General features: G+C 32.6%; 4 protein-coding genes and 1 long non-coding RNA gene across 9 annotated transcripts; 3 read left to right on the forward strand and 2 right to left on the reverse strand.

Annotated features, from left to right (window-relative positions):
- Window positions 1–820: 820 nt before the first annotated feature.
- LOC126744258 (CKLF-like MARVEL transmembrane domain-containing protein 4) lies at window positions 821–13,597 on the reverse strand. Of its 2 annotated transcripts, XR_007663092.1 has the most exons (6): window positions 13,315–13,597; window positions 9,937–10,093; window positions 9,711–9,883; window positions 9,562–9,658; window positions 1,441–1,681; window positions 821–1,244 (listed from the first exon to the last, which is right to left on the reverse strand). XR_007663092.1 is itself a non-coding variant. In XM_050451631.1 (5 exons), exons 2-5 carry the CDS (start codon window positions 10,066–10,068, stop codon window positions 1,535–1,537), a joined length of 549 nt encoding a protein of 182 aa, XP_050307588.1. In that variant the 5' UTR covers window positions 10,069–10,093; window positions 13,315–13,596; the 3' UTR covers window positions 821–1,534. The 2 variants fall into 2 exon arrangements, 1 of the variants encoding a protein (XP_050307588.1); XM_050451631.1 differs by having other exon boundaries at window positions 821–1,681; window positions 13,315–13,596.
- A 1,289-nt stretch (window positions 13,598–14,886) lies between these two features.
- On the forward strand, window positions 14,887–16,671 carry LOC126743729 (tRNA-dihydrouridine(20) synthase [NAD(P)+]-like). Of its 2 annotated transcripts, XM_050450946.1 has the most exons (7): window positions 14,887–15,143; window positions 15,197–15,335; window positions 15,419–15,751; window positions 15,814–16,101; window positions 16,160–16,386; window positions 16,448–16,492; window positions 16,544–16,671. In XM_050450946.1, the coding sequence occupies exons 1-7, from the start codon at window positions 14,939–14,941 to the stop codon at window positions 16,582–16,584; spliced, it is 1,278 nt and encodes a 425-aa protein (XP_050306903.1). In that variant the 5' UTR covers window positions 14,887–14,938; the 3' UTR covers window positions 16,585–16,671. The 2 variants fall into 2 exon arrangements, with proteins under 2 accessions (XP_050306903.1, XP_050306902.1); XM_050450945.1 differs by having other exon boundaries at window positions 14,888–15,143; window positions 16,160–16,492.
- Window positions 16,672–20,050: 3,379 nt separating this feature from the next.
- LOC126743665 (partner of xrn-2 protein 1-like) lies at window positions 20,051–20,896 on the forward strand. The gene is made up of 3 exons (XM_050450869.1): window positions 20,051–20,394; window positions 20,444–20,574; window positions 20,655–20,896. Exons 1-3 carry the CDS (start codon window positions 20,219–20,221, stop codon window positions 20,708–20,710), a joined length of 363 nt encoding a protein of 120 aa, XP_050306826.1. The 5' UTR covers window positions 20,051–20,218; the 3' UTR covers window positions 20,711–20,896.
- Window positions 20,801–27,818, reverse strand: LOC126743662 (coiled-coil domain-containing protein 28A). 3 transcript variants are annotated; one of them, XM_050450867.1, is made up of 3 exons: window positions 27,626–27,818; window positions 27,404–27,569; window positions 20,801–21,226 (listed from the first exon to the last, which is right to left on the reverse strand). In XM_050450867.1, exons 1-3 carry the CDS (start codon window positions 27,761–27,763, stop codon window positions 20,937–20,939), a joined length of 594 nt encoding a protein of 197 aa, XP_050306824.1. In that variant the 5' UTR covers window positions 27,764–27,818; the 3' UTR covers window positions 20,801–20,936. The 3 variants fall into 3 exon arrangements, with proteins under 3 accessions (XP_050306824.1, XP_050306823.1, XP_050306822.1); XM_050450866.1 differs by having other exon boundaries at window positions 20,801–21,271; window positions 27,629–27,816; XM_050450865.1 differs by having other exon boundaries at window positions 20,801–21,271; window positions 27,626–27,815.
- LOC126743666 (uncharacterized) lies at window positions 24,431–25,948 on the forward strand. The gene is made up of 2 exons (XR_007662950.1): window positions 24,431–24,864; window positions 24,929–25,948. It is a non-coding gene; the product is annotated as an uncharacterized LOC126743666 (long non-coding RNA).
- Window positions 27,819–27,897: the final 79 nt, after the last annotated feature.

The following is a 27,897-nucleotide window of genomic DNA, read 5'->3' on the forward strand; positions in this document are numbered from 1 at the left end:
TATCTGTATATCAGCTGTTTTGTTCGAGACAGCGCCTTATAGTGGCGAAAGAACATAATGCGTTTTGATTCGACTAAATCTGTGGACAAAATGCATTTTGATGTGAACCCTATACTTTGCACGTCGATTACACAGTGTCCAATTTGGACAAAATGCGTTTTGAATAGTTGCTCCTCAATTGATTTTCACTTACTTTTTTTCCATTAATAACTAAATTCGATCTCAATCATGTGGTTTAACAGAAAGCAAAGGTAATTAAATTTAAAAATCAAAATGGTTCTTCTTATTCCACAGTTAACCCTAAAAATCCATTTTTTTAAATCACCAATATAATCGATCCTTTAACCCGCAGTTCATCGTGACATCCCTAAAAGTCATTTGTCATATTTAAATGCATAAAATTGCCTTCAAAATACACCGTTACGACCGCAAAAATTCACCCAAAAATCCGAAATATTTACTACATAATATTATGCTCTCTACAAGCCCGAATATACGTAACTTAAGTTAAAATTACATATCAATAGATGTGCCTAGATTAAGAACAAATCTGAAACTTTTTCACTTAGTAAATAATAATACTGCTCTGTAGATCTCATACGAAAAAAACAATATTTTAGATACTCACTTATTATACACCCTGAATACTTATGCTCCCCGGTTGTGGCCATTAACGTTTAAATAACGTTACTTTAATTAAGCTTTAAATTGCATTGTACGTTATATAATAATTCCTCATTGTTTATTTATTACTGCCGCAAATGTAAACTTTAGTTATATGAACATTAAAGGGGGCTTTTGCCCAAAAAAAAAAACCAAATGCTTTTAAATATTTTTATATATTACACTCACAATCTAACATCGATTTAAATTGTATTATATTTAACGTGAAAGGCAAATTTTATTGCATATAGGTAAGTAGTTATAGTATTGTTCCATAGTTGCAATAAGTCACACCTAAGGATATATGAAAAGAACTTTTTTTAGTCCTTAAATCTACATAATATATATATATTTTTTTAAAAAGTGTACGTGTATAATAACAAATTATTTTCTTTTGCATAATATAAAAATATTTCAATATTGACCTTACAGGAAATAAACTAAAAGTACTTATCAGTATATGACTAGTTGCTTTACAAAAAAAAAATGCTTATTTAACTTAAATCTATTTTAAAAATAGAACTCCAAAGCCAAATTGTGATAAGTATATTGTGGACCCTAAAAGTACATCCCTGGTGATCCTGCATAATAAAATATTAAAAAAAAAAAACATTATCAGATCATTAATTAATGAGTTAATTCCGATTGAGGCACGTGGATCGTTGCATATGTAAAAAACTTAATAATAATATATAATATACATCGTAATCAACAATACTTGGTAACAATCATAAGAGTTTCTTCTTTATAAATTAACACAATATAATGTTTACTTACTTGAGCTAAGTATTCCTGCTTCTCAGAAACTCAATATACAAGATCAAACTTAATAAATTCAGTGCAAATTAATAAATAAACCTCTGTGATAAATTTAAGGGTATGCCGATGGGGTGGTGACCGTGGTGGTAGTTTGTTTGTTAATTACCCTCTCGCCTTGGGCCAATTGGCCAGACTTGACCGCTTTGAATTTGAAAAAGGCGTCGATTCCGTAAACCACCATCGCACAAAATCCAAAGAACTAAAAAGGAGACACGTTGTATTAAAACTTTCTCAGCTGAAGAAATATATAATACATTTTTAATATTTAATGGTGAATGGGCACGTTCGGTTAGCCAACCGTGGTCAATACACACGTAAAGTCGAAATTATACCCATTTGTAGTTACGTCATCCAGGTGAGAAAAAACGTATGGCGTAGATATTTTTGCCAATCAATATTAGGTTAGAAACTTTACCATCGACTTCAGAAATTAACAAATGATTTATTTTAGCAGCATCTAATTATATTTTTATATTCGTGTATATACTTTCATACCCAAAAAATTTTAAAAAATCTTGTAGTATTTATTGTATTATTAACAATTAACAAATATTATTTTATTTTATTTTTTTTAATTACACCACTCCACAGAAAAAATTCCAATTATTGAGTGGGGGAAAAAAATACAATATTATACAAATTACAATCCAAAACTAGAGAAAAAAAAGAATACATTATTAATAGCAATAGTTTCCTACAATATTATACAATACTTGAATAAAAAATAATTTTGTTTATTTCTACTATCTAGGAAAAGCGTACTCTTTTAATTTCGGACAAACTGCAGTTGAATATGTCACATTGATCCTGAACAAAATTAAAAGTGCCACATGCTCTACGCATTGGAGAATATTTACAAATATTCGTTCTAGGTCTAGATAGGTAAAATGTGTCAGAATTTCTAGATGATATGAGGGGCACATGAAGATTTACATGTCGTAATAAGTCTGGCGAATCAATTTTATTATTAAGAAGTTTAAATAAAAATTTCAGATCAGCAGATTTTCGCCTCTCCTCAAGACTACTAAAGGAGTACCTTTCTAGTAGACGTTGATGTGAAAAACCAATTTCTGGGTACACTCCGTCACATTTATATGAAAGGAACTTTAAGAATTTACGCTGAACATTTTCTAGTTCATGTATATGATTCACATAAGAAAAATACAAAATTTTAAGACTAAAGTTATTATTAAAGCTATGTGCGTTCCTAATGACAAAACCCAGCATTCTGTAGCTCCGATTAACAATGTCCTGAATGTGTGGCTGAAAGGAAAGAGTGCTGTCGAATGTCACCCCCAAATCCTTGAACTCCGTTGATCTCGGGACAGTCTCACTGTCCATAGTATAGTCATACATAATCAGATTTTTCTTCAAAGAGTAAGAAACAACTTTACACTTGGCAGCATTAAGAGGAAGATTGTTATTTTTGCACCATGCATTGAGGAGATTAATATTATTTTGCAATTCCATACAATCTAAGATACTATTGATGCCATAATACAATTTTGTATCATCCGCATATAATAAACTATTTACAGTGAGCTGTTCCGATATACTATTAATAAATGTGTTGAAGAAGAGCGGCCACAATATGGAGCCCTGTGGAACTCCAGACGTTGCAACTATCTGAGCCGAACTACGGCCATAACATTCCACGTGCTGAAGACGACCCGTAAGATAAGAGCTAAAAAAGTGTATTAGGTGAGAAGAAAAACCGTAGTTTTGGTCAAGATCATTTAGAAGAATACCATGATCCAGACGGTCAAAAGCCTTCGAGAAGTCTGTATAAATAACGCCAACCTGTGACCTGGCATTTATTGACTCAGATATATGTTCTGTAAGACAAACTAAGTTTGTGGTGGTAGATCTACCTTTCATAAATCCATGTTGACGATGATCTATAAGACCCCTCATTGAAGGAAATAAGACCGAATGAAGAACACGTTCAAAACATTTAGAAAAGTTGTTGATTATTGTAATTGGCCGACAGTTCTCGATGAGATTTTTATCATTTTTTTTGTGTACTGGAATTATCTTTGATGACTTCCAGAGGTTCGGGAAACATTCTTGTTTTAGGGCCAGATTAAAGAGAACTGTTAACGGTTTAGCAAAAATACAAGCACAATCATATAAGAGAAAAGCTGGTATTTTATCAGGGCCAACTATTGATTTTGGCTTGATAGTCTTTAAGGCCAGTAAAACATCATTTTCAGTGAAATCAGACAAAATTATGGACTGTACATAAGGCTTTTGAGTTATATCAACATTATTTTGCGGCGATTCACCAGTAGTGTAAGAACTCTGGAAGTAATCGGCAAATGCATTGGTAATACCCTGAGGGCTACTTAACAGCTCTCTTCTCTGGTCAAACATAGATTGTGGTAACAAGCTATTTTCTTTTGAGTTCTGAATTAACTTCCAAAAATTATGAGGTTTTAATTTTAACTCATCTTCAAGCCCTCTACAATATTGCTTATAAGACAGATCAATATCTCTTTTAATCTTAGAACGTAATTCTTTAAATCTGGCTAAATCTTGAAGATGACCAAAACGTTTAAATTTTTTCCACTTGTTATGTTTTTCTTTTAGGGATTTCATTATCTCTGCGGTAAACCATGGCGGACAGGTTTGTGTTCGTTTTACAGTTTTTGGAACAAGCTCATTAAGACAGGAATAAATTTTTTGATAAAAAAGCTCCAGGGCATTATTGACATACCCAGCGACTCCCAAATCACTCCAATCAATTCCGAGGAAGCTATCATATAAAACTCTAAGATCAGCTCTCTTAAAATTATAGAAAATATTGTCTACTTTACAAGTATTACATTTCTTGCTCTTGACGTCATTAATTCTGACGAGTAAAGATGGATGAACTGCTTCCTCCTCCACCAAAGAATCAGAGCAATTATTTATGATTAATTATTATAATTAATCATAAATAATGGGACATAAACAACAAGTCCGAAATGGAATTGCACTTCAAATTGAGAATGTGATAGAGCGAGCCGCAGATGCAACAAAATTGAGCACAACAACGATCGCAAATATAAAGAAGAATGGGATAAAATCAGATCAGGATTACGCTGCTCATATATTTTCCAAGCAAAAGACCGCAAAAACCAAATCTACAACATATTTGAAAAGTAGAATTCGGCACGAGCAGTAGACGTAACAAAACAGAAAAATTTTAATACTGACAATTTAATTTACTTGTTCATGCAAAAAAATGCTGCTTGAAGGAATATGTTAACACGTTAAAATAAAAATACCATTCCAAAAAATAAAACATACAAACTCAAAAAAAACACGTCATATTGCATTACCAAGTTAATGAAATTGCAACGATATGATTGAATACTTAAACGACGAAATTTGCTAGAACAAAAAAAGCTTAATCAATCTCGTCAGTATTGTCAGAATTAGAACTGAAATCAGAGATATTATCTTCGTCATCGTCGTCTTCGTCAGTCGTAATCACAAGTGGCAGAATGTTATAGGCATCACACACTTGTATTGCCTCCTAAGCCTTTTCAATTACCTTTTCTGTATGAAAAACATATTTTTGCCAATGATCTATAGAAATTTCGTTTATTACCCTTTCCCATGTAGTGAGAACTTCTGAAGGTGACCCCTTAAAATTGGAAATATATTGATCATATTTTCGTTTACATTCCGACCATACCATTTCAATTGCAAATGATATGGTGGCAGTCGCAAAATTTTGTGTCCTAAAGGTTTAACATATTCATCAAGGAAGTACTTTTTTTCACTAGGGCAGTTTCTGCGTGCAATACTCCATATTTTATCTTTCATGGCTTTTTCTGGAAAGCCAATATTCTTTTTCTTCAACCATTCGGTCAGTCTCTGCTTTGTCCAAGATTTTCTCGGGATTTCTTCTAATAAACCAGAATGGTAACTTGCATTGTCCATGATTATAAATGACTTTGGGGGAAGATTTGGAACCAGCTGAGTTTTAAACCAGTTTTCGAAGTTTTTCATGTTCATATTGTCATGATAATCTCCCGTCTTTAATCCACTCTTGAATATTAAATTTGCACCCGTTATGAAGCCATCTTTGGTTCCGGCATGGACCACGATTTAACGAAGACCTTAAAAATAAAAGATAATTCAATTCTCTTCTTTTAGAAATCATTCTTCCAGAACATAAATTTAATATAATTAATCAGTAATGTTCCATGCACATACGAGTAGTGTATGGAGTTAAATTCCCTCATATTGTCTTAGAGAGAAATTATATGAAACAGATGAAATTATGAAGTTAGAGGGCCCTTACAATGGCAATAGTTTTTATTCAACAAAAATCTAAAAAGATAACCAGATAATTTTTAACTTCACTGTTTTTCCTTGAATCCGTGTTCTTGGTATCATCTTGCCAGCTACTACGAAATGATCCCTTGCTAAAAATCCGCGTCTCGTCAATGAAAACTGGAGTAAAACCTTCCGGACGTACATTTCTATTTTTGATATACTCCCTTAAAAAATTGATTCTTTTATGAACAATATTTGGCAAGTCCATCAAATATTTTCTGTTATTTGATTTTTTCCACTTAAAGCCTATACTATTGATCCATCTTCTTAAGGAGTCAATGGAAAACTCAAAATATGCAATTTCTTCCCTGAACTTTTCTCTTATTGTTGCCAATATTACATATCGTCCTTCCAATGCCAAAACCGCGAATGTGCAAATTTGTAGTTTTAAGAAAACCTCTATTTAATATTGGAATGAGCACTAAAAATACACCCTTTAGAATGCTGATGTATAATCAGAATTGGTCACTGTTCGTTGCAAATTAAATTTATATTGATTTTATTTATTTTCTTTAAGAGAGCACATTCATTGTTTTGGCATATAGGCGAAAAATTGAAAATTTGCGCATTCGTGGTTTTGGCATTGAGGGGACGATATTCTTTTCTGGCGTACATAGAATAAATTGTGTCCCGAATTCTATGTTTCAAATATATTGTAATTTTGGTTTTGCTGTCTTTTGCTTGGAAGATATACGGGCTGCGTAATCCTGATCTGATTTTATCCCATTCTTCTTTATATTTGCGATCGTTGTTGTGCTCAATTTTGTTGCATCTGCGGCTCGCTCTATCACATTCTCAATTTGAAGTGCAATTCCGTTTCGGACCAGTTAAAAAAGAAACCAATATATTTAAAATCATCAGCTGCAATTGTTCATTATACCTATTATATCTTTTTTTAGGCTTTGGGTATGTACCGTTTTCAACTGTCAGTACAGGATTGTACTGTGCTGATTTTACTGTAATTTGTCGTTCCGATTTTATACAGCGTGCTGTTTTGCTCTAAAAAAGAAACAGTTTTCAGCACTGTTTTCACAACCACAACATAACCTATAAAACCTAACCTATAAAACTTTCGAACAAAGATATTTCCTGTGAGAAAGTAAAATACACATGTACTTTTGTGCCTTTTACTTTCTGCAGTGCAGTATGTGCACAATTACGAGTTTTCTAAAAAATTTAAAGGGCTAAAGAGCGCAAATTTGTGGTCTTAGGAAAAATTGTGTATACCTACACTATCGGACAAAAGTAGAGAAACTTCTAAAAATTCTTTGATTTACGGAAACCATGTATTTAAATTAAATATTTACTACAAATATTGTAGTTCTCAACAACTGCGTTTTTTTACCGCATTTTACATGCCTCTTATCAGTTGTTTATTTACAATAAAAGAATTCAAATATTTTCGGATGGACATAAGTAGAGAAACCTAAATATCAATCGTTCAAATTTAGTATTTAGTTCGCTTTACGTGAGTTCTGTTGATAGTTTTGCATAGTTTTTTTAATCAACATGCCTCGCGGAAGATATTTGTCTGAAGACCTTCGTAGAAAAATAGTTGATGCACACAAGAGTGGTATACGACAAGTGGACATTAGTAAAACGCTTAATTTGCATAAGTCCGTTGTTAGCAAGACAATTTCTAATTTTAAAACACGAAATTCAACAAAAAGCATTAAAAAAAGTGGCCGCCCAAGAAAAACAACCAAACACATGGAAATGATGATAAAAAGAATTGCCCAGTCTGATCCTCACAAATCAGCAAATAAAATTTTAAGTGAATTACCTGGTGTTAATGTTAGTTCTAAGACCATACAAAGACGCCTGAGGGAAGGAGGATTATTTAGTAGAAGAGCCGCTAAAAAGCCGTTTATTAGCAAGAAGAATCAGAAGGCCCGACTCAACTTTGCACAAAAATATTTGCATTGGACAACCAACGACTGGAAAAAAGTTCTTTTTACTGATGAAAGTAAGTTCAATTTGTTTGGGTCCGATGGAATCTCATGGGTACATCGACCACAAGGCAAAAGATTCGATCCAAGATATACACAGCCTACGGTAAAGAATGGTGGTGGCTCCTGCATGGTATGGGGTTGCTTCTCTGGGTTCGGTACAGGACCATTACACATCATTGAGGGTATCATGGATCGATTTGTGTATTTAGACATCCTACAAAATGTAATGCTACCCTTTGCTGAGGATAATTTACCTTTGACTTGGATATTCCTACAAGATAACGACCCCAAACATAAATCAAAGGTTGTCAAAGATTGGTTTTTATCGGAAAATATTAGGGTTATGGACTTTCCTGCGCAAAGTCCCGATCTTAACCCGATTGAAAACCTCTGGGAGGAACTAGACCGGCGTGTAAGGCAACATCAGATCAGTAATAAAAATGATCTTATAAAAGTTTTACAAGATTCCTGGAATTCTATTGGAGAGGAAACCATTATGAAACTGTTGGAATCCATGCCAAATCGATGCCGCGAGGTGATTGCCAATAAGGGATACTCTACTTACTATTAATTTTTCTAAGATAGAAATAAGAAATAACTTGTACTTTTGGAATAAAATTTAGTTTCTCTACTTTTGTCTCATAAATATTTTGTTTAATTAAATTAAATCTTAGGATTTTCTTCTACAATTTATTTTACTTTATACAAATTAAGTCTTAACAATTATTGTTGATTTTTATTATGTGTAGAACTGCATTAGTTTTGAAGTATTCAAATAAAACGCAAATTTAAAAAGTTTCTCTACTTTTGTCCGATAGTGTACATTACTTTTCACTTTCTTCACTAGTAATGTAATATGCTATATTATCTTTTGAATTTGTACCTAGGTACCTGAAATGCATCCTAAATTCCTCTTCGGAATATAGGTTTATCACGTTTTCCAAATAATTTGGAACGCGAATACGGGCCTGTCCTTAAGCCTGTAATTGGGCAATATAAAAGTCTTCTTGGTCCAGTTCATCTTCCTCATCATCAGTTAATAATAAAACGGAAACGGTATTTGCCACTATCATGGCTGCTACATTGGGGCTGCTGCATACTGCTTGGGGTTCAGAGCCATAGCTTTTATTTTGAACATTTTATGTTTTGAACTTGGAAAATAATTCCCACAACGTAAACAAGAAGATTCAAGAAATCGACATCAACAACACTTCTGACAGTTTTGACATTCCCCCACTATTTTACTGTACCTACAGTAGGTTTTATCCCCAGTCAATCCAGTAAAGATTAATGACGTCACTGACGCATTTATGACGTCATTCAGTACTGAATCAGTAAACTGAAATAAATATCGGAACGACGTCCAGTAAATTCAGTACTGACAGTTGATAACAGTACATACCCATTATCTAACACTTTTCGAAATAACTTTCAAGAACAAGTTGACAAACCAATATTTTTGATTGACAGTGACGGATATTTCACATAGCCTAGTATATAAAAGATGAATAATCATCAGACACCAATTTTTTTCAAAAGTTTGTTGTCGCCGCTGTTTGGAATATGCTAAACAAAGATAAACAAAAATGTCGTCATTACAAATGGGTATAATTTCGACTTTACAATTAAATACATGGTTAATGAACGGAATGCGATATTTGCCGGACGATTCTAATGAGCTTGATATAAGATATTCAGTTAAAAATTGACTTCATTGCAATAGAAAAACGTTTAAATTATTCATTCACCCTCAGAAAGTTTGGAATATTCTGAACTGAACAAAATGGTCAATACTCACCCCTGCAGCAATATAAGCTTCTACTTGATAAGTAACTGCCAAACAAGCTGCTATTAAGTAGAGGAACACCCATAGAGCGCAATATCCAAATTCAAACCTAAAATATAGATCTTAGGTATAAAAATTAACAATTTCCATTCATATCTTACTTGAGCCAAGGTATTTTATAAAATCTCTCAACGATATGGAACAAATAGAACGCGAGCAGGATTCCGGTGATCCAAAACCCAGTCATAGACACAAAATTGAACCATGATCCTCTGGAATGATAAGAAAATGTTCCGCTGGCTTCTATACATATGAACCCAAGCAAGTTCAGAGCCTGTAAGCGGACAAGAGTTAATTAACTAAAATATTTTTAAATAAATTACTTACGATTTGTGCGATTTTAAGATATCCCGGTATTGTTTTAATGTACGCAGAGTCAAACCTGATGGTTGTATCGACGGTGGTGCTTGAAGATTTTACCGTTGTGGTGTGCTGACTTGGAAAGCCTGCATCTGCCATTTTGTCTGGCTGGATCTATTATTATCTAGAGCAAAAGATTAAAGCTCTTTCAATTACCATGAATCAGCCTCAATATGCTGAAGTTTAATTTAAAATTGCTGAGTAATCATCTTAAATTTCCTTTCAGTTTCACATGGATAAATTAAGGTAATTTAATATGCTGCAAAAATCCATTGATGATATCATTACTTATTATTGAATCTATACTACAACCTACAGAAAAACCATAAAACTGTAAGGTATTAAAAATATAATAAGCCTGGGCTTCTAAATGTGTAAGATACCATGACCTAACAAGCATGTGTGTGTATATGACGCAACACATACAAGCCATACCTGAAATAGGCAGTGACATCATATAGCTGATAAACAACAAATATATTTAATTTCAATTCAAGGGGATTTTTATTAAATGTGGTGTATCATACACAAAATCAAATGTAAACTGGTTCTATTTACATGTCTAATAAATATTTGGTTACTCAACCATATCTAATCATTATCATTAGTTTAATATTGATATATAAAGTTTTTTGGTTGAGTATATATTTATGAGACTCAATGCTTGAAGTTGGAGGTTTTCAATGGGTTAGTTTGGAAAGTACTGAATTTAACTTTTTTTGCATTTGCATTGGGGATATCCTGTGAGAATGTTGCGGTTAAATATTACTAGGATATGCTGAAATATTTAATACAAATTCTGGTGTATATAAATTATTCCTTAGATAAAGGATATTCCTAAAAATTGAAGTGTCTGATCCAATAAGAAATCCTGTAATGTCTTTATGTTATTGAGCTTTGTGTGTAATTTATATGTTTAAAAAAATTAGAGAGAAATGTGGCCTAAAATCGGGATATTTATACAGTGCGAACGTAAAGGTTGGAATAAATTCATTTAAAATTCAGGGGTATGTTCAAAAAAAAAAACGCTCGGACATGTCGATTTTTATTTTTAACTGCGGGTTTTCTTACTATAATTTTATGTATACAGGGTGGCCCAAAAATAAGTTACAGTCATCAACGTAATTTTTTTAAATGTAAACACCTATTTTTTATTTTAGATTTAGGTTCTACATCAAATTCTAAGTACATTTCATGTACCATGTCCTATACCTAAACTCGACCGTTGACGATTGAACACAATAAAAGGCTATTTTTGGAAGAGTTATTTATATCAAGCAACCTATCAGTTATTGTTTGAGTGAATTTAGTTTGATTTAGATGCCTAAGCAAAGTTTTGCTTGTGTTAAGTTTATCAAAAGATAAAATTAAAATTTCAAAAAATGGTAAGTCTTAGTGAGCGAGAGCGAATAGAGATTTTGATGATGATTGGTTATGGAAACAGGATGCGCACTCAGATGGAAGTCTGTGAAATTTATCATGCCAAGTATCCTGATAGGCCACGTATATCTCAAAGTACTGTCAGTAAAATAGAACAGAAATATCGGGATTTGGGTCATGTCAGGGATAATTATACGAAAGGTCGGTCAAGTATATCAGAAGAGAAGCAACTAAATGTTTTGCTGGCAGTTGAAGAAGATTGCCATAAAACGACTCGCAATATTGCGTTAGACAATTAGATATCCCAGACATCCGTCGTTAAGTATTTAGGTATAAATAAATGGCACCCTTACAAAGTTCAATTGGTTCATGAACTAAATGAAGATGACCCAGATAGGCGTTTAGAATTTTGTGAGAGACTTATGGACTTGTGCCATGCTAATCCACAATTTTCAAAAAAAATTGTATTTTCTGATGAGGCAACGTTTTGTCTTCATGGTAGTGTAAACCGGCAAAACTGCCGATATTGGGCTACTGAAAATCTGCACTGGATGATGGAGTGCCACAGCCAAGTCCCTCAAAAAGTAAATGTTTGGGCGGGGGTGATTGAAAACAGGGTTATTTTTCTTTTTCTTTGAAAGATACTTGAATGGTGAGAGGTATTTAGAGTTTTTAGAAAATGACTTGGTTCCATGCCTTGCCACTTTATACCCCGATCCAGAAGACCCGGATATATTAGATAATTCCTTATGGTATCAGCAAGATGGAGCTCCAGCCCATTACACTCGTCCCGTGCGCCAGTACCTGGATACCGTTTTCCCTGGACGTTGGATTGGTCGGAGGGGTGCAATTGAATGACCGGTCAGATCGCCGGATCTGACTCCTTTCGATTTTTTTTTGTGGGGGTATCTTAAGTCCAAAGTTTATGTTAATCAGCCAAACAACATTGAAGACTTAAAAAATAGAATAACAGAAGAAATAAGATTGATAGAACCTTCTGTTATTGATAATGTTTTACAAGAATTTCAGCATCGACTGGGATATTGCCAAGAGGTTTGTGGCAGCCATTTTCAACACTTAATAAATTAATTAAAATATTTTTATGTATTCTTGCTTGATATTAATAACTCTTCCAAAAATAGCCTTTTATTGTGTTCAATCGTCAACGGTCGAGTTTAGGTATAGGACATGGTACATGAAATGTACTTAGAATTTGATGTAGAACCTAAATCTAAAATAAGAAATAGGTGTTTACATTTAAAAAAATTACGTTGATGACCGTAACTTATTTTTGGGCCACCCTGTATACATAAAATTATAGTAAGAAAACCTGCAGTTAAAAATAAAAATCGACATGTCCGAGCGTTTTTTTTTTTGAACATACCCCTGAATTTTAAATGAATTTATTCCAACCTTTACGTTCGCACTGTATAATACTTTGAATATTTTAGAAATGAGGCAAAAGTTGAATCCTGTAAATGTTTTTTACATAAGAATATTGTAAAGTGATGCAGTTGTTTTATACCCTACATAAATCACAGTGAGAAATACAAACAAAAAGTAACAAATGATATTTTTGTAAGTAGGTCAACCTAAATCCTTATGAAAATTATATTCCTAAGAACATTAGTTTCGCAATATACCTATTAATTATACAATAAATACACGACCCAGACTACTAATTACCATAATCACCCATATTATTAAAATATGCATTGGAATTATAGAGAAAGTGAAGTAGTGGCTGGTGTGGGTTGATACAACTTATGAGACCTAGGATATAACATCTGCATCAAACTATTAATAGAAATTAAAGGCCCTGGCGCCAAATTACTGCAAAAGCATACAAATTATTGATTTATTTTGTTGGTGACCTGTGTTGGGGGCCCCCCACTAGGGGGTTAAGAAACCTCTCTATTATGGATTATTGCAATTGGATAGAACATATATAACTTATGCACTTACCAGTAGTAAACTATCAGACCCGTATAACGTTTATTTTTAGCGATTTTACGAGAAATTAGTGGACATTACCGTGTATATTTTGGAGGCGTACGCGAAAACATCCGATTTAACGATTGAAACCTGAAACTGAATAAACCAATCGGTCGGTGTTCACTTGGTAGGATTTCACTGGTTATCACGTAAAACCAACTAGCTACATCTCTGTTTAGTTTATTGAAGTGGAAATTCGGAAAAGAGAGAGAGAGAAATGTGAATGGATTATTTTTTGATGACCTTCGACGGCATTCCCGCAGTTTATTTATTATTTTCCTGAATGAAATAAAAAAATTAATAGTTGTGGGAAATGTAAACAGCAACAACACTGGAATTAAAAATTCTCTTATTGGTGGGGTCTACACGCAGTAGAGATGTGGCTTAGGAGCGATATTTCTAAATATATTGTCATTTGGATTATAAAGAATATTTAATACAAGTAGTTAGAGCTTTGTCAAAAAAGCAATGTAGCGGTGCTTAAGCAATTTAAGACCCAACGATTTCGCAAAAAAAAATTTAAAAACTTCTTACTAAACTACGTCATTTTCAAAATATTGCTATGCGAAAACTCTCCAATATGTCAATTTTGCACGAGGATATACAGCAGTGTTGCCATACTGAACAAAAGTCCATAAAGTTTAGGTAAAAGTCGGCAGTTATTAACAAAGTTGATGCTTAGGAATAAATTTCGGTTTTCACTTGGAATTTATTCTAACTTCAATTGAAATTACGTCAATCAATAATGGGCATAATTTCAATTTATTGGTCGCATTCGCCTACAGGTCATGTAACAAAATGTAAGATGATGACACAAGTTACTATAAAGTCCTTGAGTGAAAAAATCGACATGAAAATAAAACTTTAAACAAAGGAAAAGAACTGGCCTGACACGTTTATGTAATAAAATAATAAAATAAGCTAACAAAATGGCTTCACAACCTGGCAACGCTGTAGTAATTAGTTTGATTTTCCGGAATAGGTTGTGTCAAATGTCAATAATTTGACAGTTATTTATAAACGTCAACGTTGTAAATTAAAGGAGGCCATTTGGTAATCAACTTTTAAAAAGTGTTGTATTTTTAATCGTTATATTTTTTTAATTTAAGTAAAAATATTTTAGATCAATAAAAAGTGATTAGTCCGCGCTAATACGCTAATATACTTTTAATATTTGTGTCCATAAGTAAATAGAAGCATAGGAAAATGGTGGTGCATATACAATATAAATTTTCGTTTTTTTTTTGTTAAGAAATGGCTAATCCAAATTTTTTTTTGTTTTAATTTAATAGATTTAAATCAATTAAAGTTTCCTAAACATTAAAAAAAAAATCTAAAAATCGTTGGGTCTTAAATTGTTTAATCACCCATTGTAGCTTAGCTGTTAGTAAACACTAGAAATATAAAATAAAAATACAAACACTAAAAATATAAAAACTATAAATAATTTATGGGAGCAAAAGCCACACTTAAAAGCCACAATTAAAAAGAAGAAGAAGAGTATCTTCTTTGATTTTGACGTATAGCTGATACCCATTGACGTCTTCCATAACCTCACAAAAAAAATTTTTTTGTTTTCTTTTTGCACCATTTCATGTTTTTCTTTTTTCACACGTTAATAGATAAAATGACGAAACATTTCGATCGTTTGACATACGACAATAAACTAATTTTAGCCCCCATGGTGCGAGTGGGCACCCTACCAATGAGGCTCTTGGCCCTACGCTATGGGGCCGACATCGTTTACACCGAAGAACTTATAGACTGGAAGTTTCTTAAATCTGTGCGAATAGTCAACGGTAAAAAACCAATTTTCACTCAAAAACCAACCTGTTTGCGAAATCCATTTTAGAAGCTCTTGGTACAATTGATTATATTGATAAGTCGGATGGCACAGTGGTCTTTCGGACCTGTAATGAAGAAAAAGATAGGGTGGTTGTACAAATGGGCACCTGTGACCCTCAGAGGGCTTTAAAAGTTGCTAAAATGATGTTAGTAGGACAGAACAAGTCATTTATTGGATTCATAAATATTTTGAACTGTGAACATCAATTAATATTACTTATTTTTTTAGAGAAAATGATATAGCTGGTATAGATATAAATATGGGTTGTCCGAAAGAGTTCTCCCTTAAGGGAGGAATGGGTGCTGCTTTACTAACTCAACCTGAAAAAGCCAAGGCAATTCTCACAACTTTAGTACAAAATGTAAATATTCCCATTACATGTAAAATTAGAGTTTTTGAAAATGCTGAAAGAACCATTAGTTTGGTAAAAGAGTTGGCTTCCACTGGAATTTCTGCAATAGCAGTTCATGGAAGGACAAAACAAGAGAGGCCACAACATTTAAACAGGAATAGCACAATTAAAGCCGTTGCTCAAGAAGTGGATATACCTGTGATAGCTAAGTAAATGCCAATTTATATAATTTTTGCAAAATATGACTTATAATGTGTGTGTTTTTTTTTAGTGGGGGTTCAAGAGAAATCGATAGATACAATGACATTTTGGCCTTTAAAAAGTCTTGTGGAGCCAGCAGTGTAATGGTAGCAAGAGCAGCTGAAAGCAACTGCTCAATATTTTGCAAAAGTGGAGTCAAGGACTTGGAAGTAGTCATAAAAGACTATTTGAAATTGGCCATAGAATATGATAACTCCCCAAGCAATACCAAGTACTGTGTTCAAAATATGCTGAAGGAATTACAAGAGACCCCTAGGGGAAAAAAGTTCTTAGAATGTCAAACTTTGGAGCAAATTTGGTAATAACTCTGTTACAATTTTTATATACAACAAACATTAAAAATATTGGGGTTTCAGTTCAATATGGGGCTTAGGCGAATTCTGCAGAAAAAAGCAGTTGGAGTTTCAGTCCAAGGGCATGTTGGGTCGAAGAGAGGTCACACCGGATATGTTCACTGACAGGCCAAATAAGAAAATTAAAATGCAGGATGATGATCATGATGTTTTTCAGCTGAAATGTGCATTTATTAGGGTGAATTTTGCCAAAGACATCGACTTGCCCAAGAGCAAATTAATAACATATTGTGGGAGGAACAAAATTAAAGTGCCAACATATCAAATTATTCATGAAAATAAACTTTTTAGGGCAGTGGCCACCCTTGAAGGGAGAAAATACAGTTCAACTTATTGGTAAAAATATTAGAAAGTTGATTAATTTGGTTAATAAATAATTTGTTTCAGGGAGAAAAATAAGAGATTCGCTGAACAGGGAGCAGCCTTAGCGTGTTGTGTAGGATTAGGATTGATTGATAAGCAGAGTTTAATAGATGATGGGAGTATTTTAGAATAAAGTTGTTACTTGTTTTAAATTATGTTTTTTTTTTCATTCCTCCAAATGCGAGACATTGATATGCACACTAAAGAATTGGGCATCATAGAATAATATTATAGGGGTTAACTAGAATGACTACACTAGCTGTTTAGTGGATCCTAGTTGCAAGTTTTTATCAGATTTTTTTATTCAGCCAGTAGGATATGTAAAAATAATAACACATTGTAATACATAAGGCTTCAAGTCTCAGTCTGAAAAACATGTTAGTTTTTAGTTTGACACATTTATAAAATATCCAACCAAAATTTAAAAAAAAGAACATTTTAAAATGTCCTTTCATTGGAAAAGGATTTAATGCATTATTTATTTACCTTTATGACTATATAAATAATTTGTACCCAAAGGTTTTGTCATGTTGTCCAACATTTGGTCTTAAAATAAATCTGAAAGTCCTACACAAATTAAACATTTCATAGACATTTAATTTAAGGTTTTTTTTACAGTGTTCTAAATTAAATAAAATATATAGTTTTATTTTGATTATTTTACTTTATCTTAAAAAAAAACAAGGTATCTCTGGTTTATTTATTTCGTTTATGCTTGGAACTTTTTTCCTGCAAGGATTTTGCATATTATAGGGCTGTTTTCATTTATAGGTTTTAAATTTGCCTTTTAAAAAAGTATTTATTTGCCTAACGTAATTAAAAGACACTGTACGGGGCCCACGTAATCTATCGGGCCGTGGCGCACGTTTTGCTCTGCATCGGTAGACGTCCGAAGTTAGCGTGAATTATTTTATGGGCGATTTGAACTTTTCTGCTTTAGAATAAAATAAACGTATTTATAACTTAACTTAATAATAATAACTCGAATATTAATGACTTTTCATGTGGTGTACTGATATAATATATTTTATATTTCATAATAACACAAACAAGTACATTTTTAACAAAGAAAAAAAAAACACACAACACTTAAATATAAATTCTGATTTTGTAACCATTATAACAAAAAATAAAATAAAACATTCTTTTTCATAAGATAAATAAAAATATAATTCTAAGATATATCACACGCATTTTTGGTAACTAAAAAATACTACCTATTCTAAAAAACTGCTATAAAATGTATTTTAAAAGTGTATTTTAAGTTAATTAGGCAGTAAGTAAAATTTAATTTTACTTACTGCCTAATTTTTTAAGCTTTCGTTCAACATTTTTATTATGCTCTTGTTCTCTGAGATCATTATTTAGCTTTTTTGAATAATTATTTAAAAGTACATCTGCAAGGTATGAAATGCAGATTTCTAATAAGTGTTTTTGTTTTATTCCACATTCTTCACATTCGTCTAATATTTCAAAATCTGTTAGCACTAAGTTAATAAGAACTGATTTTTGGCAATTTACTTTTAGGAACTCTGTTTCATACCTTGCTGAAATTAAAACTTGAAAACAGGTATAGCATTTTAGTACGAATTGTATTAAAAAATTCGTAGGATATTTTAATCCCCCGCGATCAGATATTTTTAGATATTCATACCGGCTGTCAAGATTATTTGTATCATCAAACGCCATACCTTTTCCAGAACATAGTAAATCTTAAATTATAATGTGTCGCCGTAAAACATTGTTTCTCTGGTCTTATCAACTTACTGCAAGAAGAAATAGATGAAAAGCGAAATGAACAAGCTGTCACAGTGATCGGCATATTATCGTCGATAAAACAACCAGCTTTCGTTGTTCTTTTGCTTGTTTTAGATAATCTTCTTGCCACGCTTAATGTTTTATCTGAAGCACTTCAGTCCAAAAGTGCAACTTTGGGTAGTGCTGCTAAGGTGGTGGAAGGAGTTTTAATAACTTTGGAGTCCATGAGAACAGATTCAACTTATAAAGACATTCATACAGACATTGTATCTTTCGCAAATGAGGCCGATATAAGCTTAAACCCGCCAACATCTAAAAGAAAGAAGCAAATTTCTTCGAAACTTACAACTATGTAACATATTCCACAATAGGAGCTACTGAAGGAGCAGGTAATCCTAATGAAATTGAATACTGGCGAGCTAATGTATCTAATCCTCGATTCTATTATAGGATTCCTTTAGGTCAGATTTTCAAATGAAAGTCTTATTATTGGAAAGGCTGTAGACTGCTTTTTTCAATTAGATTTTTATAACGCTTTGCCATTTATTGATTTTTATTTCGAACAATTTAATATTTCGAAAAAGAGTATTAAAGCAGAAATGACTGTATTAAAAAACGTTATCCTTAATGCTAAAAAAACATTAAATTCCGATAATTTATATATTATTTAGAGTTGCCATTACACTGTCTCTTCAAGCACTTGTGAGCGTTTATTCTCAGTAATGAGATTGATTTTGACATGGTTAAGATTAACCATGTCACAAGAAAGGTTTTCGGCACTCTCAATTTTATTTATTGAGAGGGACATAGATATTAACATGGAGGAAGTTGTAGAAAAATACTCAATCAAGAATCGAAAAATTAGTTTAATTTAGTTCTTAAAATCTAATTTTGTTTAATAAAATATGTATTACATATTATTTATAGAAGTTTGATTTACACGTAATATTCACGCCCTTTTGTCTAAAAAAATCCTCCAACAAATTAGGTGGTCTTCGGCGGCGCGGCGGCTTGACGGCTTCCATGGGAAGTTTCTGTTCATATTTTAATATGTATGTACGACTACAACTTTAACTCATTTTTAGGTGAAAATTCGGGTTCCTCCCAAAAAATTTTTTGCCTCAGGCGGGCTTTTCGTCTTTGGGGCTTCAGCACTTCAGCCCCCCCAAAAGTCACTGTTTAGTTGCGCCACTAAGTATGTATTATGATGTAAATACACTGACTTGGTAATTTTAGGGCTGATTTCAAAAAGATTGGTTAGAACCAAATTCATTTGGTGCAATAATCTGAGCATACTCGACTGCATACATTTTACCCTGGACATTTAACATAAACTACATGTTTGTTTTTCTCTTCATTAGTGAATACAGGAGATGCAATCAAACATGTATTATCTTTTGATTCCTATTCAATTTATGTGGTACCTCTAACTTGATTTGAATTATGTTTTTAATTAATTAACTGTTGACTTCACAATAATTTCAAAATAGAGTTTTTAAAGTTTTTTTTTTAATTTTTATTATATGACATTCTATAATATATTCTATCTTACCTGGAAATAGAAAAATGTTAAATTAAAGTCTTTAAATTAGTCACAAAAACTAAGTAACAATAGTAATCACAAGGTAAGTCCCCGATCGCCAACAGGTAGATCCAGCTCCGCAGCTCCCTCTATAAGATAAACTATTAATTACAGAAATATTTTATCTGTGGTGCCCTCTAGGCTATTTGGCATGGTGGGTTCAACTAAACAAGTCGCCAGGCCCTGACTATGGGTCATAGAAGTTAAAACGGTTTATATACATCGTGTAAACATTGTTAGATATGTCTCACCATCCCTAAGGCCATTTGTCTGATCTTAACCTCAAAGTTTGTTGATTAATCAAATCAAACTATTGAATTTCTGTTTTTCTAAATTATTTAAAGTTCACCGTAAAAAAAATGACTCAAACTTATTCAACAGACTGGGATATCGATAATTACAGAGACGACACGGAACCCGAGGAACACTGGGAGCTGAGGAGGGCATTCATGGAGGCCCACAAGGGAACCTTTTCCGAGGAATATTTAGTGGCTTTGGCTAGAACTTTTGCCAATATTGAATTTATGGGCTGCAGGTACTTTACCATAAACGCGCAATGCAAATGCAAATAAATGTGTTTTTAGCTATCCGGCTCCCGTAATGATCAAAATTGCAGAACTATCTAAAGATGTTGCCAAAGACTACCGGGATTCTCAAAAAGACAAATTAAAAAGGACGTTTGTTACTGCATCAAGCGCTGCGGAAAACAAGATAAGTAAGTGTGTGAAAGTGTATTGATAAAGCAGTTTAAGACTTTTCTTTTAAGGGTCAAATAAATTATTCTTATTATTTTAGAGAAACGTAATACTGATCCAGGAAGTTACACATCAGAGAAAAAGACCAAAAAATGACTTACCCGATAACTACTCTTATACTACTTAATTTAAATTCTCTCCAATTAATCCATTCCATCTTACATAGGAAAAGAATAACAAATCAAATATAATAATCAAGCATATAATATAAATGTCTTCAAATTAACTTATAATTTTAACTAAACTCATAAATAAATATTAAATATTTAACAGTAAACATAACCTTTTATTAAAGTTCCCTGTGACAACTGCAACACAGTAGTTATTTAGTAGAATTACTTTGCAGTGCTTCAATAGACACAGACAATTGCTCCAACCTCTGGATCAATTGGCTCATAGTATTTTGAGAATTTTTTAAGCTCTCATCAGTCAAAGAGGGTATAGTTGCCGCTCCACCCAAATCGAAATGCAACTTTGCCAATTTCTCTTGTTGCTCCCGAATGTTGGTCATTTGTTCCATAGTGCAGCCTCCACCAAAAGCCCTCAGTTTTCCCGAATGAAAATCGGCCAGGAGCCCTAATAGGGCCCTCTCCATGTGTCTCACGTCCGGCACTTGGGAGAGAAAAGAATGGTGGTGTGTATCTGGTTTAGGGGGGTCTAAATGCATGCAAGAAAAAACGAAAAAATGGGAACTAAATAAAAAAAAAACAAACAAATCAAATAATAGCAACAAAAGATTGGTGGTGTTGTAACAATTTATGTGTGATAAGCAGAAAAAAAAATTTAAACGTTTAAATATTGTGCATACCCAAGTAACATTTTCTCAAGCAGTTGGTTTTTAAAGTTGCCTTTTAGCCGCACCAAGGTTCCGCAATAGTCATTGGCTTGCTTGATGGAACTATTTAGGTTAAATTTTGTGCTAATAGGAACTAGGAACCTTAGGTAAATTAAAAATCTAATTAGTTCTAGTCAAGTGTCAACAATAACGTTGTTATGGCCATAAACGAGGGCTTGATGGTTTTGAGATAATAAGCTTTTGGAGATTGGTTATATTTCAGCATTAATTTGGCAATCAAAATTCCAATATAGAACGATTTTAGCATTAAAATTGCCTATTCAGAACTATTTGGCAACACCATTTTTTAACACCTAAAGGACTTGCTAAAAGTCATATGGATAATAAGATAACTTTATGGGATAAGGTTTACCCACTAGTCACAATAAAATACAGTTTGCGGATAGTCGCGACTATTAAATCCTACGTCATTTATTCTTAGAATACAGGGTAATGCCTTGGTTATTCCAAGTACCTTAGAGTCCAATGTCCTCAATTCCTTCTACTGTGATATTGCTAGTAACCTTGCAGCCAATCTCTCACAAAAAATAGATCCCAGGAGCTATCTCAGCAATGTGGTAGTAGCCGAATCTTACTTTTTTGACCTCACAAGTGTAGAAGAGCTTAAACAGTTAATGGTTAATATTAAGAATAAGAGTTCATCAGGTTGGGATGGGCTTTCTCTTAAAATATTTTCTGCTTTACCTCTTGTTGCTTTGCAAGTCTTGGCCGAGTCAATTAACTTTTCATTTATGTCTGGAACTTTCCCAGAGTGCTTTAAAAGAGCAATGATTGTTCCTCTTTACAAGGGTGGCGATCGCGACTAGGTCCTAACTTTAGACCTATAGCGTTATTGCCTACTTTAGCCAAGATATTGGAACGGCTCCTTAAGGTGAGGATGGTTTTTATTTTTAAATAGGTTTGGCCTACTGAGTCTTCAGCAGTTTGGCTTTCGTGAGTCTGTGAGCACAAATGATGCTATCTTTAGCTTTCTAGAGCACCTGTACAACCGACTGAATGTTGGTGAAGTTGCAGCAGCGGTATTCTGTGACTTGTCCAAGGCATTTGACTGCGTGAGTCACAGAGTGCTGCTGATGAAACTGGAACTCTATGGTTTCAGAGGAACTGCCCTTGAGTGGTTTCGTTCCTACTTATCAAATCGTGCCCAGGCTGTCAAATTTAATGGTGGTATCTCTAAGGAACTTAATATAAATGTGGGTGTTCCGCAACGATCAGTACTTGGTCCTTTACTTTTTCTCATTTATGTGAACGATCTGCCACAACTGCAGGTAACTGGCAAATTTACATTGTTTGCCGATGATACCACCATACCTTTAAAAATAAAAGACTGGTGTGATGCAAATTTTTTGACATTTAATGTTTCCAAAACAAATATTCTTAATTTTAAATGTAATACAAATAATATATGTTTGAATAATGAAGCCATCAGCATGCCACCGTTCAGTAAGTTTTTGGGTCTTTCCATAGACAAATTCCTTAAATTTGAAGACCATATTGTGAATGTATGTAGAAAAGTCTCATCAGGCTGCTACGCCCTAAGGGTTATTGCCACCAGTCTTAATTTCTCCATCGCCAGATCTGCATACTTCGCGATTATCGAGTCGCACCTTCGATATGGAAATTTGCTTTTGGGGTTCATGTTCAAATTCACTTTTTAGTTCAGTGTTTGTACTCCAGAAACGGGCCATTAGATATCTATGTAGGGCCAAGCCTCGTGACTCATGTCGCCCGCTTTTTGTAAGTCATAATATTTTAACCCTGTGTTGTATCTTTATTTTGGAAACAGTTTGCTTAGTTTTTAGAAAATATAAACAGGAACTCCACTTAGGAAGCCACTATAATACGCGACAAAATTATTTGTTGAGGCTACCCATTCCTCATTTTGAACCTGTCCGTAGCTCTATCATATATGGAGGTAGAAAGCTGTTTAATAAACTTCCACTAGAAATAAGACAACTAAAAACTGAAAAAAGCCTACGTACAAGGACGAAAATATTTCTTGCTAGTAAAGCGTACTATACTTTAAGTGAATTGTTTAGTGATTAGCATTTAAGTATTTTTCAAAGTTTTATATAATTTTATTTTATTTTAAATTAGTTTATCGTTTTTATTCATTTAATGTACAGTCTATTGGCTTTGTCTACAACTTCTATGTTTATATTGACAATAAAGCATTTTTGAGTTTGAGGGATGTCTTGGCACAAAATTGTAAGAAGTGATAATTTTAAAAGAAAAGTGAAGCGAAATTTCCAACGAATTACAACTGGTCAGGTAAATATGACAAATAAAATATTGACAATATAAATAATGCCAATAGATCCTACTAAATGCCTAAAAGCCATTTATTGAAATTCGCCCAGACTTTGCCAGCTAATTGGTTATTAAAAGTGGCCTAAAAGTCCTGGAAGATGCTAGTTAGCCCTGTTTTAGCTTTTTTTATAACCCACTGGCATTTTTTTAAGCCTTTTGTCCTACGACATAGCTTTTGATACTTAAGGTATTATAGCAGCTTAAAAGTATACCCTGCTAGGCATCCATTTTGAAGAAAAAATGTAATTCTTCCATTTTTATAAGCTATTCAAATACAGGCAAAAATAATATAATATGTAAACAATTTATATAATATATAAAGACACTGGAGCATTTAACTACATATTATCACTAAAGCATCTTAGAAATAAAAATATATTAATTTTTTATTGGCACTGAATAATGTTTAATTTGTAAGATATCAAAGGCGCGCGTGTTTTACGGTTAAATTACACCCAACTTTTTCAAGAAACTGGTGTGCGCAATGAAAATCGGTCATCTATTCCAGTATAATATATTTTTTTCTAAAATAAAGTCATACTTACTGAAAATGTCGCCATTGCTTTTTATTTTGGCGTTGTCTTATTTTTACTCTGGCTATATCATATTTAAAACTAAAAGGTCAGATTTTTACACTTTGGTGTCTCTGATATTTAAAACTAAATGGCAAAATTTTAATACTTCAATATGTATCTGAAATGGCAAAAGCTGGCGAACAGGCCAAACTATATACTAGCGTCTAGCCTGTATCGGGAGCCTTGATCCCGAACACGGCAACCGTATGACGCCGGTAAAGTGTAAACCATAGATAAACAGTTTATAGGGGTTTATAGGGGTAAACATAACCACAATAATTTGATATTTGAAGTTCTTTTGAACTTTTAGTTATTTCGTAGTAGGACTTGCTTGTGTTTTGTGTGTAAGACTTTAAATCTATTCGTTTGACTATTTATTAATTTGATTTGTAATAATTATAAAGTGATTTTAAAAAAATTACTCATCAGTGCGGGAAATGTTTGAAACAAACATGAAACATTTACATTTAAAATTTGTAATTTATAGTTTTCAAATCTATAACCAATGGGTGATCATAACTAATTTTATGTGTAATAACACTAATAATTAGGTAAATATATTTTTTCTTCCAGATTTTCATGAAGATTCTCCAGAAGAAGATCAGCTGTATTGTTGAATGTTATGAAAACGAGGAATGTGATGCAATTATTACACAACTTGCTAAAAAACAAAAAACAGGTTCTTCGATTGAGGAGCGACAGCAAAGCCTCTTAGTGCAATTTCAAGAAACGTTACATTCTGGTAACTCACACAAGAAGTTAGATGCCATTGAAAAAGTTTTAAATTCCCTTCCTCCAACTTTAGCTGCAATAGAGAATATTAATATAAATAAAAATAGTTTTTCATCTTCTAATAAAAATAATGTTCATAATGGAAAAATTGGACCTCAAAGAAGATTTGGGTCCACAAAAAAGAAATCAAAAAAATCTGTTTTATCCCTCAGGAAACCTTCTCAACAGGAATCGAATACCATAGTTATTCAAATACTTAACCATAAATAATAAGTACTCAATTTGTATTTTAGTTGTTTAGTTATGTCGTAACTAGATATTATTTTTTTACTAATTTTTAATATTTAAATTATTTTTTTTTTGTAAAAAAATATATGAGCAGCTTTTTTTAACATAATATTTATAATTTTCTTCACGTTTCTGTGGAAATAATTATTTAGAATTAGGCTCTTCAAGTCATATTCTAATTGTAAAAAACATGTATTTACAGAGTGTCTCATTTAAAAGTATAAACATTTACATATAGGCTTATATACATTTTCATCAAAACCTCATTTTATTGGAGTTCAACCAAACTTTGGATTTGGGGATTTTTAATTAAGGATTTCCTTCTTTTCAATAAAAAAAACCTACTATTATTTTTCGTTGTTCTTCACCCAATTTAGCATCGAAGATGCAATCGAACTGGTTTTCAATATTTAAATAGACCTCGGTGACCTCTATCTTTTGAGACCGTCGGTTTGATTTAAATCAGTCAAAAAGCAAAATAATGATTACGCTGTTACACTATTAAATGAGACACGCTGTATGTAGATAGGTGAAAGTATATGTGAACAAATGAATATATTTAATTTATTTTTACATTTAGTTATCTTTTATTTCTGCAATATCCCTTAACAAATTACAATAGAATGCCCAATAAACCAAAACAAAATCAATGTAATGGGGATTAAAAATATATAATATAGGGGTATCAAAAGTTAATAAATTATACAAAGTTTAATTTATATAAAACTATAAACACTCTTTATAGTTTTATATAAAGTAAAAGCCCTTTTTTTCCTGATTTCAAAAATTTATAATATGCTGACATTTTGGTAAAATATTTATACCTAAAATTTAAGAAGAATATTCTAAATAGTTTAATAAAATCTCCGTTGCTATAATTAATTCAGACGTCACTATGGTTAAAAATTACAGTTAAGCAATTTATTTATTGACCATTATTAATCATAGCAACTGAGATTTTATTAACTGTTTTTTTTTTTTAATTTTAAGTAAATATAAATATTTTACCAATAGCAGATATTTTTAAATCAGGAAAAACGAGGCTTTTAATTTATATAAAAAATATAGGGTGTTACATTTAAAAATACCAAGTTTGTCCATTTTATTACCTTTTCCATGTCCCTGTATTATGTTTTAAAACATTTTCTGGCAATTTAGGACAAATCCCGCAACTTTTGCATTTAAAGTTTTTTTCCACTCTGTACAATAGGGCCACCAGTCGCTCTCTAAATATAAGGAATAATCCTGTAGAACAATCCTGAGGGATTCCTGGAATTCCTAATTTCCTAAATTTTTTTTTTAAATTTTGAAATTTCCTAAGGAATCCTGATTCCTAAGGAACAATCCTGTTTTACCTATTAGTAGCAGTAGCCATTTAAATGTGGCACCATACTATTGTCGGCCACGCAAGTTGAGCCGTTCGGTAGAATTCGGGATCGCTGCTCCCGATACCAGCTAGACCTTAGTAAACTATATAACCACCTAAAAGTCTAAAAGGACTTTGCTAAAGGGTTGTAAACAGGTAGGCGTAAAAGCTTTCAGGTTCTACACAAGTTACTTTTAGGCATCCTCGGGTTCGATAAAGGTTATTTCTATTGACTATATGGGTTCTGTGATATGCGATCTGGTTTCAAATTGGCCAGAGCCTATTGGCAACGACAACCTCTTTAAGGCTGGGTCTTTTTTTACTACAGAAGGTTATGCGGGCTAATAAATAATGTTGTTTGTGAGTAATGGCATAATCAATAATTTTTCTTAAACAGGTTCTAGGAGTTATAACCTTTTTAGAACCTAAATTGTTACTTGGGTATATCAATAAAATTACTTATAAAAACATAACCCTAGAGCACAAGATTTTCTAATTAATAAAGATGAAGAAAAAAATTAATATTAAATTGCTAACAACTACTTGCTACTATCTTAAATTTTTTAAATGTAATGTGAGATAGTAAGTTCAATAGTACAATATGGTATTTCAAATTTTAAAAATCCATGCAGTTTGAAAAAAATTGACCATGTTTCTGATACCTTTGTGTGTATTTCTTGGTCTTGCAGTACTAGGTTTAACAGGTTCTCTAGCCGGCTTTCTTTCATTTATGTAAGCAATTTTTGAGCCTCCTATTGATGGCGCTATGTAGCCCTTACCTAAAGACCTAGTTACCGAACTATGGCTGGTATTACCTGAGGAGGAGAACTATAAAAAAACGATTAGAACAAAGAACCTTTCATAGATTTTCGAGTTGTATTTACTACTTTGGCACTTCGGATCGGAGACATGACCTTGCTTTCTGTGGTATCGGTGGGATCCTCTTGGATTGTGCTGTCGTCATTTTCTGCATCGCTGGACACCAATTGTTGGAGCTCCGAGGTTTCGCCCCTCGATTCCATTGTAAATTTTAAAAAATTAACTAAATTATATTTTTGTTTAACTGTCAAATAATTTGACATTTCAAGGGCTCCGATATCGATATTCGTGTTTATATTTTCTTGTACGTCACTATAAACTGGTAGCAAAGCCCATT

Source organism: Anthonomus grandis, chromosome 13, assembly GCF_022605725.1.
Source record: "Anthonomus grandis grandis chromosome 13, icAntGran1.3, whole genome shotgun sequence".
Taxonomy (NCBI): domain Eukaryota; kingdom Metazoa; phylum Arthropoda; class Insecta; order Coleoptera; family Curculionidae; genus Anthonomus; species Anthonomus grandis.